At 41.1% G+C, this 18030-nt stretch overlaps 2 protein-coding genes across 2 annotated transcripts in view; one reads left to right on the forward strand and one right to left on the reverse strand.

Annotated features, from left to right (window-relative positions):
- Positions 1 to 29: 29 nt before the first annotated feature.
- sspn (sarcospan (Kras oncogene-associated gene)) lies at positions 30 to 5895 on the forward strand. Its single transcript, XM_056388019.1, has 3 exons — positions 30 to 380; positions 2099 to 2185; positions 4046 to 5895. Exons 1-3 carry the CDS (start codon positions 153 to 155, stop codon positions 4403 to 4405), a joined length of 675 nt encoding a protein of 224 aa, XP_056243994.1. The 5' UTR covers positions 30 to 152; the 3' UTR covers positions 4406 to 5895.
- Positions 5896 to 9024: 3129 nt separating this feature from the next.
- Positions 9025 to 18030, reverse strand: part of itpr2 (inositol 1,4,5-trisphosphate receptor, type 2) — a 55033-nt gene continuing 46027 nt past the window's right edge. The window contains exons 55-57 of the mRNA XM_056386710.1: positions 17846 to 18006; positions 12079 to 12240; positions 9025 to 10448 (exon numbers count right to left, since the gene is read on the reverse strand). Of these exons, the coding sequence (XP_056242685.1) occupies positions 10368 to 10448; positions 12079 to 12240; positions 17846 to 18006 (404 nt within the window). The 3' untranslated portion in view covers positions 9025 to 10367. The remainder of the gene's footprint in view (positions 10449 to 12078; positions 12241 to 17845; positions 18007 to 18030) is intronic.

Consider the following 18030-nt stretch of genomic DNA (forward strand, 5'->3'; position numbering starts at 1 on the left):
CGAAGCTGGGTTTATGGTGAGAGGAGGCCTCAGTAGGGAGGGTAAGGGTAGGGTAGAGAGGCGAACAGCAGGCAGACTCAACCACCCCAAACACTGCAACAGAAAAAGTCGAGAGGACAGAGAGGGAAAAGAGTGTGAAGACAGAAGGGGAAATGAGGCAGGGGCAGAAAGATTCTTCAGACATGAAGGAGGGCAAGAAGAGGAGAGATGACTTCCCAGAGCCAGAAGACGGCAATAAGTGCAGATGGTGTCGCTTCCCTCTGCTCGTCGCCCTGCTCCAGCTGCTGTTGGGGGTGGCCGTCATAGCCGTGGCCTTCCTCATGTTGGCCATCAGCCCCTCACTCCTGACCAGGGAGACGCCACACTGGGCTGGGATCATTGTAAGCTCCATCCTTACGCTCTAAAATCAGCCTCTACATTCACATGTTTGCATGGAACCTGAGCTTCCCATTTCTGACACTCCTGCATTACCCTCAGCTATATCCCTCTCTGTGTTGTCCATCCTCAGCACACTGCATGTCAACACTGGCCCTTACCAACCTGTCTCAGCCAGACAGTCACTGTAGGCATGGGAAATCACCGCTATTTGTCATGTTCTGATAAAACTCCATCTGTTATATTCATCTGACCGTATACTCCTGAATCTCCAATCCGTCTCAGTCACAGGAGCCCACCTGCAAACTTCTGTTGTTTTCGTTGCATGTCCAACAAATCCTCAACATCTGGGCAGATGAAACAAGCCGGCCAATCACAGCATGCCATGCTCCCGCTTTGAACTTTGACCACCTAAGCAATATCTTAACACCTTGTTATTATTTGCCAATGTGCTGTGCATACTTACACCTCGTCATCTTACCATCTGCCTCATCAGTAGACACACATAAACGCACCACACATCTCATCTACTACATTAAAAGCGTTAACTTTCACGCCATATATTTGAATTGCCTTAATGTATTTAACTTTATGTGTAGCTTCAAAATTGACATTAAGATTACGGTTGAGTATCTAGGAAAGGCAGCATTTTCTTAACAAAATGTAGGGTGTCTTAAAAGCCTTAAAACTTGTTATTTGCATGCATCATTTCACATAATGCATGTGAAATAATGTTCAGTTGAAGCTGATGCTCTTAAGGAAGTGCCAGGTGAAGTCAGTTGAAGTGTTAGAGTGAAATCAGTTGAAGTCAGTTCAAATTTAACTGTAAAATGACAGCACTTAAACTAACAGCTGAAGAGCATGCACAGAAAGTAGTGAACTCTAAACAGTGAAAGCATTTGAAATTTCATTTGAAGCGCCACAGGAGGTTAAGGGTGTTTACCAGTGAGATGTAACACACTAAAAGCAGCTGAAGTGTCATTTAAAGTGTTTAAGTTTCTGTTTAGGGGAAACTTAATGAGACCATCGAATGGTTGTTTGCAGTTTCTTTTGATTACAAGTGAACAATGATTAACTGTGTGGTGATGGTGGTGAAAGAAAAAACAACACCGTGTTCCTGTTCGGTCCCATCTTAGCCTATCACAGACGCCATCTGCCCTCGAAAACATCCCTGGACACCAACATCCCGAGTTAGATGCTCACGAGATTCAGCCAAGTGAAAAACACTGAGGTCATCAAGAACTTTCCCGAGAACCCTGAGCGCTTAAGAACCTGGGAAAAACATTTAAATAAGATGCTGAACGTTAGTCACAAGACTCCAATTGCGCTGTAGAGATAGAGAGTGAGTGTGTCTGTGGGAGAGAGAGGGAGAGAGAGGGAGAGAGAGAGAGAGTAATGTAATCAGATGACAGCTTACTGCTGAATCATGCAATATTAACAGACACCCCTGGAAACATGGCCACAATAGACTTTCTAGAACAAGATCATTGTTTCTACATTGTGTCTCAGAGCAAACACACATTCTGCATATCACATATACAGCAACAAGGTGCCATAGGCTATATTAAAATGATATCATGGGTGAATCAAGTCAGAAATGAATGGGGTGATTACATTCTTTGTGATAATGAAAGGCTGTAATATGAGCAATATGCTGAGAAATGTTCGGATATGAGTGAATCTAACCAAGTTATACCAAATATTTTCTGCTGTGTTGTTGCAGCTGTGTTTAGTTTCCATCCTGGGCTTCATCCTGTACTGTATCACCTACGTCCCTGATGAGAGGACATCTATGCAGTTCATTGTCAAGGTGAGCTTACACCCATCCTTACACATTTTCTGCAAAAACGAAAGGGAAGTATGTGATCGTATGTCAGGCATGGTGTCAAGTCCAGTTCCTTATTAATGCACAATAGGACTTGGACATGATCCAATGGATCAGTATATTCTGCAGACAGAAACGACCTTTGCAGAGAACAATGTTTTACTCACTAATAATGTAATTGTTAGGTGGGTGTTCTTAAGGAACTGTAACTGTCAGTGGCACAGAGAGGAAGGCATTTAACTGCATTCCTGTTTAAAAGAGCTCTGCAGGGATTCCTATGAGTGGATGAGTGCATTCATTAATGCAACTGCATCGTACAGCTTAATTAGCCATACAATATATGCAGTTGGAATTTCAAGGCAATTAAAATCAGTCCACCATTGTCTGCTGCTGAAAAGCAGGTCCTTGGAAGCAGTTTCCTCTTTTTTTCCCTGTCTGGCTCTGTGCATACCAGGTTCAAATATCTACATACACTGTTACAAAGCACTTCAGTATCATTTTGAATTAAGAAGTGCAGCTGAAATTGTGTGTTTGTATTGTGTAGCTTTAAATAATATCAGACACTGAATCATCAAAATTACAGGGACTATTTTAAATTACATCTTAATATACAAAAAACTGTTTGAAAAATATTAAATGCTCTTTTAATGATGATGAATATTTCTTCCTTGCTGGAATATAACAGTTTCTTTCAATGAAGTCCTGCACTGCATTTGAGCTTTTTAGGTTAAGATTTTACTAATATTTGTTGTCTTATGTCATGACCCTCAAAACAGCTGTGCTTTAATTTATCAGTATCATCAATTGAAATAGCTCAGTGAACATGAATATTCCTGTTATATTTATTCATTTTAATTACTCTTAGTGCTCTGCTTTTAAAATGCAGGTGTAGTGAGTAGAAAATATGCTGGAGATGTACCTGGAGATTTTTCTGAAGTTAAGAGTAACTGTTGTGGCAGATAAGGGTCCCAGCTCTCGGATATCATTGCTCAGCGTTCCTATATTTTGTCAAGACACTCAGTTTTCTAAATGGAAGATCTATGCGTTTTTATGTGGTCAGTAAAAGGTTGTTCAGGGCACCACATGGACTGTAAACAACAATATGAATTTTGACGCCTTTCACTTTCTTCCTGCTTTGGTGTTTCAGCTCATCTCCATTAAGTAAAGCACATAATGCTCAACGAAGTACTTGCTGATGTACATACATCTCCCTGTAACCAATTATACTCCAGATTTCACAGCTGTTCCCAAATTAACATAAATGCCATTTCAAATCAAGCACCGCTCATCACTTGCATAATTCCATAAGCAGCATATAACAGAGAGAGCAAAATACACCAGCGGATGAGGGCTCCTGTTATATAAGTGATGGATTAAGATGAAGGTTTAGTGTTATTGAGATTGTGCAATTGCATAAACAGCACAAAGCTTCTGTCACATTTTACATCTGTATTTTTAGACACTCTCAGTTGTTAAAAAATTTTCACATAGGATCTGCGCTGAAGGTGGGAAGCGGCTGTAGCTGCAGGGCAGTCTTACATGTGCTCTGTCTGCTTTGTGTTAAATGCCGGACTCCTACTCTGAGGGTCAGACCTTGCTCTGTAGTATTGCGGGTAATCTCTTTGAATTGAACTTGCCATAGGCACTGAGCCAGCATGTCTGTTTTCTAAGCTACAGTTTTGGCACTCTGGGTTAATCATGAGACAACAGACTAGAGCAGGAGCCAGATTTCTGGAATTAAAAAAAAGAACTTGCTGAGTAGAAGATGCAGAGCAGCTTTCTTTTTCAATCAAAGCTTTCAAGGTAAAATTGCATGACCTCACTCTTGTCCTCCGCCCTTCACAGCTCCTGTACTTTGTCCTGTGTACAATCGGCCTGGTCATTTCGGTGCTGGTTATGGCGTTCGCTGGACACCACTACACACAGACCAGTAGCTTCATCTGTGAGCAGGTGGGAGAGGACTGCGTGTGCACACTGGATCAAGATGACCCGATAGCCCGCACCTTCACCTACGAGGGGGTCAGTGACTGTGAGGTGATAACTGGGACACTCACACTCTACTTCTTGGTCCAGATCTTACTAAACCTGGCCCAAGCGCTCGTCTGTGCCGTCGGTGCCTTCATCTTGTGGAAGCACCGTTACCAGGTCTTCTTTGCTGGTCTTCAGATTGGCTCTCCCTCCACCCAGCGCTGGCAGAAGGTTTAACGTGATGAAGACAGAGTCAATGGGATGACTGATCAGTCAGGTCGGGATGGAGGGCCACGCCAAATGTGTGATTGAGCTCTGAAAGGACAGGGACATGCCTGCGTGCCTCAGTGTGTTTTATTTTATGTCAGTTTATATTCACCTTTTGTGGTACTATAATGGCTTTTTTGCACACATTTTGTATACCATATAAGTAACTTTGTATTTCCAGTTGCTGATGTTGTAAGAAATTACCTTATATAGATGAAGAGGAGCAACACATCTGGTTTATTTTTGAAAATCTAAACCATAATTACTTATTCAAATTGTTTTTCTTGTTATCCTAGCATTTGGCTTTTATACAATTGCAAGACTAGACAAATTATAAGCACAACACATATTTGTTTTGCACTCAACTCCTAAAATCAGCAGTGTTGCAAAAACTTTTTCATAAACCTTTGGTTTATTTTTTTCAAATGTAAAATGATTCTGCCTCAGTCTTTGGAAAACTGTATTCACTCAGTAAAAAGGTCAACTATTGACCAAACACAGCAGCAGGTATTACTAAGAAATTCTTTTTTATCGTAATGTAATCAAAAAAATAAGATAACAAGAGTTTATTGCTTTACAATCAGTAAATTTCATAATTTTGAAGTTTTTAGCTATATTGTCTAATTTTCATGTTGTGTGTCACACACACAAACGCACATTTAGTTGGATTGATTCCACGAATAAACAGTTTTTGTGCAGTTCTGTAAAATCCCTGTTGAAAAACAACAGCAGCTGATAGAAGTAAACTCTGTTAAACTTCAGACAGTCCAGTTATACACAGTAAGAGCTGATCCTGACAGCAGTAACACGACCTGGGCAGGCGCTACACTCCATGAGACTGGATCCAGGCTGAACTGGGCTGTGGCTTGTGAAGGTGGATGCCAGGCCAGTAGCCTGCATGACTCAAACAGCCTGTAGGAGTCAAACGACTGCAGCCACAAAGAGGGGGGTGGGGGGGGGGAAAGGGGGACTCAGACAGGCAGCTGGACTGAAGTATCCAAATCATCTCAGTGTGTTTACAGCGTTTCAGTTGTTTTCTCTCAGGTGGGACAGTGCAAAAGGGATGGAACAATCACAAAATCTGAGGCTTTTATTTTCAAAATGCTCAATCTTATGCAGAGTTCAGCTTTGTTTTATTCTTACTCTCATCTCAGGTGCAGAGAACAGTCACTTACAGTCTCTACATGTTGACCAGGGAATGGTAAACGTGAGGCATTCTCTGATGCAAATTATATGAAATGTATAGAGTGTAATTATTGTGCAGTATTACTTCTATTTTTTCAATGATTGAAAATGGTTGATTGACTGGACATGAAAAATATTACTTATTTCTCACAGAGGCCTTAAATGTGGCATTTGAAAGGAGCATTTTATCTGAATAAAACAAAGACGCCAATATGTGCATTTCAAGATTTTCAAACTGCTTGTTGTTACAAATACAAATCTTTGTTTCAGTTGTATGAAGCTTCCTTTTCCTGTTTTGTCACCACATATATACGGTCAATACACAAAAAAGATGTCGCTCGTATTCATCATAATTAGAATAATTCATCATCATCATTAGTAAAGACTCCAAACTGAGCAGAGAGAAGATGAGCAGTGAGCATCTCTAACTATGTAACCCCTAAGCCACAAGCATTTGTAGGCTGCACAGAACACAGTCTCCCTGAACACAAGGCCAGGCATATCATTAAAACTGATTAGAAAATACACATTATAACAGAATTTGTCATCCATATTAACAACGAACGCAGTTTCAAAGTAAGGGCGGAATCTAAAGCTATGACTAATATGTGACGTCGGCAAGAGACAAAGTTATCTCTGTCTGTTGTAATTTACTGTGATCAGTGACTGTTAATTCACACAAGTTTACTGTGACTGCTCACAGTGATGAGCTGATAGGTGTCCTCAGGGATCACTCTCTCGTGGCAGTGCATTCATGAACATGCCCCAAGTCACTTTTTAAACTTCAGAAACGTCATCACCACTGTGTCAGCGATGATGGAGCTCTTTTGAATAACAGTTAGCAGAGAATCACCGGGACATTAAAATAACTTCTGCATTATTGCGGGAATGATTTATTAATTCTGTTTAATGAATCATTTCGCACCCTGTATAAGCTGACTCTGTACACACTGCAGCTAAGCGTGACGGAGGGCAGGCCCTTTTCGCAGTGTTTTTCCGTGTCTACTTGTTTAGTGTGATGATGTTGATGCGTCATGTGACTACAAAGGCTCAATCTCACAGCCAGACACAGGAAGTCACATGCCAGTCATCACGGGGGCATGTTTATTTATAAAAATGACAGTGAGGAGGGACCTTCCACCCTCCTATTCACTCTGTAGCAACTTTATGCGTGGTCATTTGACCTTTTAAAGCAACAAAAAAAAAAAAAAAAAAACACTGAATATCTAGCCACTGTTGCTGCTGTGGGTCTTTACAGGAGACAGCAGAAGACAGAAGATCAATATGTGTATTGACACAAATCACATCAACATTCACTGCAACTTGAAAACAACAGAGTGAACTCTCATCCAGTATTTTAATTAAGCAACTAGCAATATCAATGTTACATGTATACCTGCATGTACATTAGATCCAGTTAAATATATGGCTTAGCTTAAATTGATAGCTTTAATCTTCCCTCATTTTGGTGTGGACCTTGCAGAGCATTAAAGTCAAAGTGCCTGACTCACTCAAACTGCTTCCAGCCACAGAGGTGTTTGGGACGTTGCCTTGTATTTATTGACCTTCTCTGGGTGTTTTCTCACTCTCACTACTGAATACACACAGGCTAAGCACGTGACTCTTGACTGTGGTTTGCAAAGAGACTCAAAAATGACTGTGATCCAAATGTGTCTAAGGCTGTGCTCAAAAAGTACATAACACATTGCTCACGTGTGTTAAAAAGGGTTCAGTGTGAAGCGAGAGAATGACATTATCTTAAGATGATTTTCCTCAAGTAATTTGAAAAGTTTTCTGGTAAGTGTACCCCGAAGTTTGATGATTTCTCCTCCATGGTCATTACGTAAATCTCAGCTGATAAAACGGTCTGTTTAGGAAGCAGTGCATGTTTGTTTGGTGTCACACTACAGCAAGAAGACTTTTGCCAGACAGTAATGATGGTCCTGGTATTATCCTCTCCCCTCCCTTCCCTGTCTACATTCCAGTAATGCTGCACTTTACCGTTCTTGTCTACGCAGTGACAGCTGCTCACCATTATGGCGCTGCGTGAGCTAATTTTAATGGCTGTCACAGGCAGCAGGAGCAAATGCAGGCCTGCCAGCGTAAACAGCGAACTGAAGCCAAGAAGGATGGGCTTCTCTGTAGAGGGTAAATGACAGGACGGGATAAAAGACCAGTTGAGGCCTTTCTGTGATTCGTTTATCATCTCAAATATGTTACACAAGCACAAACATACAGGCAATCAACCAGCAACAGCTATGAATTATCCACTTACACAAAGAGTGAAATAAATAAATAGAAAAGTGTTAAATTATCAACAATGTGGATGGATGTGCGGATGACAGGTCTGACTACAACCAATGCCACATGCCTATAGAGGAATTTCATTTCTCTATGGATAAACATGCTGCATCGCAAAGGAAGAAAACAACCTATTGAATAGAGAGAAGCACTCAATGACAGTAGTTTAAGACGCTTCTTTTTCACATCTTCAAGATCAGTGGTTCGCAAGCTGTTTTTTTCTGACTAACTCCACAGCCTTGTCAGATGAACTCAAGTAGCCTTTCATCAACACTATCCATCAAGTTTGAAAGGTGTTCAGTTGAAATGATTTTAAACCGAATGTATTCTTATTATATGAAACCGATATTGTTCCTGGACAATTGCTTTGAGCAAGTGAACTCTAAATTTTCATGTGTGGCAGAACCATGGCCATTATCCATTATTATTTTCAGCTTACTATTCGACCATTTATCCATTAATTTTAGCTGTTTCTACCATATAGCCACTGCTTTCACTGACTGTCTAGACTTCTTTCCTTGCTAACTACATTTTACGCCCTCTCAATGTGTACCCTGCAGACTTAATATGGACATATTTTTCTACTCAAATCATTATTTCTATTTTGTCAAATTAGTTGGGCTACTTTATAATTCCAACTACTGGTTGTATATCGTTGTTCTCGAAAATGGGCCTTACCTCTTATTTCTGTATTTTAATTACTTAATTCTATTTTAAAAGAATATTAAACTTAAATAACAGCAGGGCTCTTGAAGTAGACTGATATGAGAACAAAGGTTAAATAGGTTAGAGTCTGATTTAATCTCTATGTTTCATATAAACTATTAATTAGCTTCAATGAAATGATAAGATGAGCTAAAGTAAAGCCACGCACAATCATCTGTTAACATTGGTTTTAATATGAGCTGACTACCCGGGCTGCATGAGCTGAAATATGATGCTGTCTGAATGAAGAAAGGTCTTTTCCTGGGTCCTATGCTCCCTTCATGGAAAAGCGCAAGTGTGAAACACCAAGTGCGTGGGTGAGTGGGTGCAGAGTGGGTCAGGGTGAATGTGGGATGGTACTCATTCATCCCCAACAACAAGCAAGGATTGAGGCAAACTCTGCTTGAAAGCTTCTGACTCAAAGCGCGCCATTGAGTCTTGTTACACATTTATTACAACATCTGACCACATAAAATACATTTTTCTATACACTTTGTTTAACAGAAAGTGTCACAGGACAGCTACGGTCAAGTGCACGCACTCGTAATCTGCCGTTCGTTTGTGCAAGTTTAAAACACAAGTTCAGATTTAACAATCAATTGCAGTCCAAGAGAGACAAGAAAAGATGATTTAAAAAAAAAAACTTTAAGAAACAGTAGAAGATGAAGATGATATGAACAGATACAGTAAATATTACAGTATTAGCTGACATCTCTATAGACATGAGGATGTTCATATTGTAACAAAGAACTGCAAGCTTACCATCTTCAGTCAGCACTACATTATGTACCAATATAAGATTTAGACTTAAAAGGAAATTTCAAGTAAGTTTTGAACAGGTAATCATTATTTTTATTCACATTTCTGTTACTTATAAACTCTGTAGAAATCTGTAAAAAGGCAACTGAAATGGTGTGTGGATGCATCTTTAAACACAACACAAACCATTTCAGAAATAATACCCCCAAACTAACAAACCCTTCCAGTTACAGGCTAACTTTTTACCCTTTTTTTTTTGTTTTGAAAAAGTGCACTTTCAGTAATTGCAATTTACTGTTTATAAAAGTTAATGAGTAAGGCAGCATGAATCCTTTTCCAGAATGCAAAAATAATACTCCAGTTTATGAACCGAACATTTTCTTATAAATACCATCAGAAATCTAAAAAGGTAAAAGTGAGAATACTTGATTTTAGTGCACATCCTCTTCCCCTGGAGGCAAGCAGGAGATGCAAGAAACCCCCCCCCCGGTTCTGTCCTCACAACCAATCACTGACCTCTGTGTGGCTGGTCGGTCAGCACAGAGACAGCTGAATAACGAAAGCTGAGACGTGGCCATCCGCAGACTTGACAGCACTTCACCATTAACCTTACCATAACATTTCCCTTGATCTCTGTCTGGCACACTAACACTACACTGGCAGATGTGTGCCGTGTCTGGCCAATCATTCACAGAGACGTGTTCCTCTGTATACCAGAGCGTGCACAGACGGCCTATAAAGTGTGCTCCTAGTGGCCGAGCGTGCACATAAGGCAACATTATGTATCCAGTAAGGCAGTGTTAGTGTCGTAGAACAGGCATTATGTATGTCGTGCTGGCCTCTTGCGATTTGACATCAGTAATAGTAGTACATATATTGCTCTTTAAAGCTGGAGTTTATGTGAATGTATTTCTGTGTGGTTTCTATTGCAAGCCTGCACTCAAGAGGCGCGTCACTGTTCCCTGTATGAACCTTGAGCTCCTCAGTGGGCCGGGATGTGATGGTTGGGCTGAGGAGGACCCAGGAATCCGAGCCTCTGCTTGTTCTTCCTCTGTTCTGTCATCTGTGGTGGATGCAGAGAGAGAAAGAAAAAAAAAAACATCAACCTGGAGTGGCTTTTAATTTTGCACCTAGCATACACGATATGCAAGCTTGTGCCTGTGCTGTTATTGCTCTTGTAGGTACTTTATTATGCAAAACACAAGGTTCCCACTATGTTTGGACATGATCATTACAATCCAGAGGGGAATATTTATCTATTTTATACTTGGAGTGCAGGTAAAGTGACACTCTAAATCTCCTGTTGCATTAAACAGTGCAAACAATTATTCTGACCGTTTTGTCTATTTCTAAATTTCCTTTTCAGCATTTTACCAAAATATTATAAAAGAGATAAATCCTTTCCACTGCTGTGTGCAAATTGATTTATTCAGCGCTGTTATGACTGGAAACTAAAATGCTCCTTGGAAACTTAATTAGAGGACACTGTCATGTGTGGGCGTGTTTTTGTGCAGAACTACCTGCACATTGGATGTTGTGTAAATGTGGGCAGGAAGCTTGTGAGTTCTCATCATTATATTTGCAGTAGTTTCAGTGTTGATGTCACAAATGAAGGCCACTGGTTTTGTTACCCATAAACTGCATATTAAAGGAAACCGATTACGCTCTGAAGAACCCCAGAACTCACACACACACACACACACACACACACACAATACAATCTCAGCTGTGATAGTGTAAAGTGCTGAAGTCAGCAGAGATTGTAATGAGGGAGGAGCTGGAGCAGAAACAGAGTTCAGCGCTGGTGTAAGACCTGCAGGCCTCCCCTTGTGACTGGAAAGCTGTGGTTGGGCCTCACCTAGATCTGGACAAACACACTCACCTCTTGTGGTGTACGCTAACAATTGTGTTTATCATAAATTCAGAGCAACATCCTGGCTAATCCCATGACTACATATTAGTCAGTATGGACAACTGTAGACGTGCATTAGAATAATAAATGACCTGAAGTTGACCCAAGCTACAGATTCAGAGATAAAGCTTCTGTGTCTTCCTCCAGGGAACTTCAGCAGCAAACAGACTTGGCTGTTACAGGGGTTACATGTGGGGTCCCGGCCAGAAGGGAGATGTTACAGATTTACTGCTTGCTGAGGTCGACAGAGATTGTTGTTTTGTGTACTAGTGTGTGATTCTCCCCTGGCAGGAGCTGTTTTCACACATCTGGCAGAAGAGGAACAAGGACAGGCCTGTGACTGGAATCACATGCAGGGGAGGCAGGTGATGAGAGTGATCAGTCACACTGCAGCAGCAGAACTAGTCATCCAAACAGCCAGAGGCTCACTGGAGGCTCTGAGTCGCGCTGATCGCTGACGTGATAGTCACCTGTCGTGCTGCGTTCAGGAGCATCGCGGCTCTGATAGAATCCATCTAGAATCCTGAACTCAGTGCAGAGATGGGTAGCAAAATGAGAGTGCTGGTGTAATGTGACCATGTGACCCTTTGCCCTGTGGGTGTTTTTAGGTGAAAGGAGTCTCAAGGTCAGCACAGTCCACGTGCTAGAGTCGCCTGAACAGCGTACAGCTAAACAAGATGTGACTTTGCTTTTTTTTTTGCATTCAGTTCAGACTACCACAGCGCTCAGACCGGAGCTTTTCCCACCACAGCATGAAAAATGGCCTGAAGTGGCACTCTACCTGTTCCTTGAGCTCAGCCAGCTGGCCCGAGAGCTGAGCCACCAGAGTGACAGTGCTGTCCAGTTTCTCCTGCAGAGAGCGCATCTCGTTCTGCTCGTTGTCTCCCTCGCTGCTCACCAGAGACATGGCTCTCATTCGGGGGAACCACTCCAAGTTCTTCTCCTGGGAGGAGAGAGGGAGAGATGAGATGTGAGAGAAAACAGTGAGAAAGGTGAAAGGGATAAAAGGCTGAGATAAAGCTGACTCAGTGGGTCAAAGAGACGGCAGCAAAAGCATGCTGGCACTGACAGCGACATGGAAGATTTGCATAGACATACACGGAGCACAACAGCGCTAAAGCCAGACTGCAGCAGGAGAAGAAACAGAGAGGTATTGGTAGCGGGAGACAGGCGTGGAGGTTTAATATTAATCATTCCATCAGAATGGAAGCTGCTTTCCATTTAACGCTCGACAGTGTAGGATTTTTAAGTAGCACTGCTGTCTCATGGATACTGTGGATAGCAATTATACACTAAATGAACAGTAACTGCATTTCAGTTCTCACTCACTCCATAAACACGGCTGATGTGGGGATGAGTCACTGTCGTCTATCAAGAATACAGCTGGGAGTATAGTGTTATTTATTCCTGTGCCTGTGTGTGCAAGCTAACATGCAAAACAGAGACATTTAGTTTATTCTCTGTTTTTCCAACAGCGCAATGGACAGAGCGAATCTTTTGCAATAAAGCCACGAGAAAAAACAACGAGCAGAATGAACCTATACCATTATGTAATGGACTTAAATGCGTCTGTGTTTGTACATGTGTGGGTGTGTGTACTGTTGGTGTGCATGTGCATGGATATGTACATAGCAGACTGTGTGCCAGAGTGTGTGTTTTACAACACACATGCTCTGAAGGCGAGACAGGTTTCACAGAGACAGACATCAGCCATCAGCTAATCTTATGTAATATTCCTTTGCCAGTTCTTCTGATAAAAATTACTTAAAAGGTGCTGAGAGTGGGATTTGACTGGCACCACATTAAGTCCAGTAGGAGGAGTGAGGTATTCTCCCACCTACTCTTACATAAGAATAGACTGGAAGGATAGAAAAACTGATCAGAGTGTGAGACGCTGGGGACAGAGAAGAGGACATGAGGCGAGTGGAGTCTGAGGATGGAGAGGAATGTGGGGTGTGTGGGTTATTTGTTTTTGTTTCTTCAATTAATGAGTTTATCACACTTTGCTGAGTGAGGCGTTAATGGCTGTGACATATCATGGGATTCCAGAACCAATTTTAATTCACTCTGTGTCTGTGGGACTCAAGAGCAGGACCAAGAAATTAAGCTAAAAAAAACAAAAATGCATTTATTGTGTTTTCCTGGAGGAAGGGGCGGAAAATATATATTATATATAACTAAGATTTCTGTGTATTTGTACATTATTAGTCTTTTTTCACTTAAAGGTTTTTTTTAATTAGGCACCTTCCCTGATATGAAACATTTAAAACCTCTTTACACTGAAAAATGCAACAATGTGAGACATTTTGTTTCTGAAACAGAAGTGGCTGCCACTTGCCACATTTGTAGTTATCATATTTAACCAGGTACATGTATACCTGCATCCCAGACTCAGATTACTCTCATAAAAAAAGAAGAGTTACTACACTTGTTTATTGTACTTGTTTTCAACATTTTGACTAATTTCCCTTCTTTGAATACTATTTCCACTGCGAACCACAGGAAGCAGTTAGACCGATTATGGGTGCTAAGCTACACAGTATGAATCGAGTCATTCTATAAGAGCTTGCATGAAAGTCCTGGACTAATTTGGGCCTCTGGCATCAAGGGGCCATAAAAAGAACAGTTTCCTTTCTCACAATTTCAAAAACACAGAAAAGGCACTGTGAGCTCAAAGACAAGTCTTCAAAATCATTGAAACTGACGACTATCTGATGCATGTTTTACCAAGTCATCCATATCTGATGGATTAACTAACCTCAAATATTCAATAAAGAGACCTAAGACATGATACTAAGGGTGAATACAATATCCTCTTATATACATTCGCTCATGTAGGTTGAAGTGCCATCACTAGCGTAATGACATAAAAGTTAAACAGTGACTGGACAGAATCTGAATCATCCCACCAATGTTGCTATTCATTAGACTGCACAGTAGTCCACTGTGTGCCGAGCCGCACTGTCTGAATGACTCAAGCTTTAGTGTTGCTTCACTGATCCATTTGAACACCTCAATGAGCGTGAATTTACAGACATTCATGTGCTTCTCGCTCCTCTGTCGTCACCGTACCGCTGCTGTGTTTCAAACACAAACACATTTTTATACTGTACTTGAGCTGAGCAGAAAGCGGCAACGCAAACCAGAAATGTCAGGTTGGTGTTTCGTTTCGTTTTTTAAAAGACTGTGGGAACAACCTTTGATGTCAGACACCACAGTCAAACTTCAGCAAGGCTTGTCCCAAATTTATTATTAATTAACAATTACATTTAGCCATCACTTCGTTGATCGTTTTTGAGATTTTGAGATGAAATCAAATGCAACCCTGTGACAATATGATAATCCACTATGGGTGCTCTCAAACCTGCTTTAATCATCTACACTTACACAATTACCGCATGTCAATCTTCTTTAAAACCTCTCTAACAGAGCAATCCAGTAAAACTGATGGTGGTCATCCATTAGGTGATCAACAGAAAATAGTTTTTAGTCATTTATTAATTAAAACCCCGGACACTGGATGGTAACAGTTTCCAAAATATGAGGTTTTTCCATGCTTTTCTCCTTTTTAATGGACAATTTTAAATTCTCCTCTGGGTTTCTTGACTGTTGGCAAGGAGAAATAAGGGCTGTGATAATCTTAACAGGCAGAACAATCATTAAACCAATTTATTATGAAAGATCTATTATGAAATAAGGTGTTTAATGTGCGATATTCTCATCATACCTCAAGAAAAATTGTACAGTGTTGAATTAAAATCCCTGTATCTCTGTATTTCTAGTTGGACTACATGTTATTAACCTTATATGTAAATAATGGAATTTAAACTAAAAGAGTGGAGTTCCAGGTGTTGGATGCTACAGCTGAATACTTGTAAGCAACAACCTCAAAGATACAGAGGAGTGTCAGCAGAAAAACAATGACACAGCACACAGATAGATTGTATTTACTACACGTTCTCTCTCACACACACACACACACACACACACACACACAGTTCTGTTCAGCACTTTTTAAAAAAGCAACAGACCTTCTACATCTAATAAAACCCAATCTGACCTCTGCCCTTGTTTTTCAACATTTCTGTTGCTTCTTTTGTTCCTGACATGCCACATGTGTGTTCTCAAGTAAATGAAGGGTTCATGATTTGACAGTGAGTCTGTGTCAGTGTGTGTGTGATAGACAGAGAGAGAAAGAGAGAGAAAGAGAGAGAGAGAGAGAGAGAGAGAGAGAGAGAGAGAGAGAGAGAGAGAGAGAGAGAGAGAGAGAGAGAGAGAGAGAGAGAGAGACAGGGACAGGAGAGCACGTGCCATGCAGGGCTGAGCTATTAGCAGGCCACTTGAGATGGGTTATGTAACAGCGTTGTGGCTGCTGCAGTACCTGCTAGGCCTGTAGTCGCTGTCATAATTTTACACACAAACAACAGCGCAATGATTCACATCCACATGCACAACAGAGCAACAGAACAGACAGTCAGTGTAACACGATCCTACTCTTTTGCTTGGCACCACATCATTCTATCCTACCAAACCAGATGCACTCATTATGAGTGTCTGTGTCAGGGTCTGTGTGTGTGCTTGTGCGTGTGTGTGTGTGTGTGTGTGTGTGTGTGTTTCAGGTCATCAAGTTTCAGCTCTTTTCCAACAAGGGTAGGGGAGGGCAGAGTAGTTTCATGGAGTTTCATGTTGAGTTGTCACCCCAAAACTGTAGTGCAGTAGTGCAGGAGATTAGAATAAAGATGAAGCTTAACAAGTGGAGCCCCAGACTACAGACTGACACTTGTTCCTACCTAAACGGCCGAGTCCAACCCTCCCCTGGTCTGCGGTGTGGAGCAGACTGCTGCAGAGATCAACATCATGGATTCCTCTACTTTATAATTCAGCTGTTTTTTCCATTGCTGCTTCTGTCCTTGCACCAATGCTGTCTCATCCACTCTAACTTACTGTGTGTGAGCAGGTTGAGGTATTGACTCTAAAGTTCCTTGAAATGTACACTTTTTTTACACATTTATTCATCTTTTGTCACCTTTTATGCAGAGAATGAATAGTTTCTTTTTGCATCTGGAGAGCGTCTTCTGCTTCTTGTCAATGTGGGGTCAATGACTTGTGACTTCCATAAAGTTGGCTGACTAACCAAAGACAGATTAAGAATGCGCTGAAGTCATTTATTTTGCACTTAATTTCCGCTGTGTGCTATTGTTTTGTCTTTATTGCACTGTATGTTGTTTATACTGCATACCACATCACCATGATTTAAATTTTTTTTTTTTTTTTTTTAAACTAAATTCGTGACAGACTGTTCGAAATCACAGGGTTTCTCTTAAGTTTTCTCTATACTTATTTTATTTAAACCTTCTTTGTACTGACTGTGATGAAACCCACAAGCTGAAAAACACACTGGTCTGACAAGAAAGTTATGAATAATACTACGTGTTGTTGGAATTATGACTCTTTTAAGGACTGCTTTCCTTCTCTGTTTACCTTTGAAGTAGGTGAAGTTGATTACAGGACATACCCTTTAATCTTAATGTTGTTGTTGTAATATTGTACCATTTTAAGAGACTCTTGAAAGAATATAGTTTATATGTACCAGCTAGATATTGCATGAGGAAACAAAATTGACATAAAAAAGTTGTTTTAGCTTGAGTCTGTTACCCTCCTGCGTGTGTTTCTGCTCTGCAGCATATTAGGAGGTGTTAATATATATTCCTGACTCATCATTACCTCATCACACAGCAATACCTTGGCCTGGCATCAGAGAGTCGACCTGTTGGAAGACCCGCTGATGCATATTAATTCGATGTCTGTCACCTGTTTGTTATGCAAATTGTTCATTATAATGCAACCATTCTTATGCCGATCACGGCCGAATGTTAATCACAAAATGTGCCATTGTGCTCAGAGGCTTCATATGAATCCATTAACCTAACGGCAACACCTTTGGTTGCCCTTACATCCTTCAGCTTCTTGTCTGTGTGTCAGTGCAGCAAGTTGGTGCATTGATGATAATGGACCTGGATTGGGTTTAATTACTATTTAACCACACTGTGTCCCAGCAGGTTAGGAGCTCAGCAAAGTGAAGACTACCTAGGCACAGAGACCCATCTCTCTCTCCAGCAGTGAGGGGGAAGGAGAATAAATTGGGATGCTTGGCACAGGCCTAGAGGCTCAGTCTCGTCTGCTTCTCTAGCATACTGTGGAAGTCTGCTCACTGAGGAAGGCTGCACATCTCTGAGACTCCAACACTAAGACATCTGTATGCTGACTGGTGTGACTTGCCAGCAAAATATGAATTAGGGTGTGAAATGAATGTGTTTGTTTGTCCATATGTTCCATATGGAATAATGAGCAGAATCCTCCAGGCTGGGGTGTGTTCATGTGCTTGTCAGCCATCTTAAAACAGTTGAGTCCCAATTTCCTAAATTATTACACTGTTGTTGCACACATTGCAAAAACAAAAAGCACTTCATTGTAGCTAAAACTGCTTTACAACAGTTGTGTATGACCATTTCCTGTGTGTGTCCTGTATGTATGTTTGCTCTACTGACCGCGATCATCTGAGCCACGTAGCTCTCCGGGCCGGTGTATTCGGTTGGATCCTTCACCCTCACCAAAACCAGGAAGAAAAGGTAGTGCCACATGCTGTGCTCAGATTTGATGTGCTCCTCAAAGGACACCGTCTTGTTGTCAAATTTGTCCCTTTCCAAGCCTGAAAAACATTAGCTCGATTTAT

The sequence above is a fragment of the Seriola aureovittata genome, chromosome 10 (assembly GCF_021018895.1).
Source record: "Seriola aureovittata isolate HTS-2021-v1 ecotype China chromosome 10, ASM2101889v1, whole genome shotgun sequence".
NCBI lineage: Eukaryota > Metazoa > Chordata > Actinopteri > Carangiformes > Carangidae > Seriola > Seriola aureovittata.

What these genes read in the sequence shown, in the direction of transcription:
- sspn (XM_056388019.1), top strand. Translation starts at nt 153, where the DNA reads ATGAGGCAGGGGCAGAAAGATTCTTCAGACATGAAGGAGGGCAAGAAG. An exon ending in CACACTGGGCTGGGATCATT is followed by an intron (nt 381 to 2,098) that starts GTAAGCTCCATC and finishes GTGTTGTTGCAG; the next exon opens with CTGTGTTTAGTTTCCATCCT. An exon ending in CTATGCAGTTCATTGTCAAG is followed by an intron (nt 2,186 to 4,045) that starts GTGAGCTTACAC and finishes CGCCCTTCACAG; the next exon opens with CTCCTGTACTTTGTCCTGTG.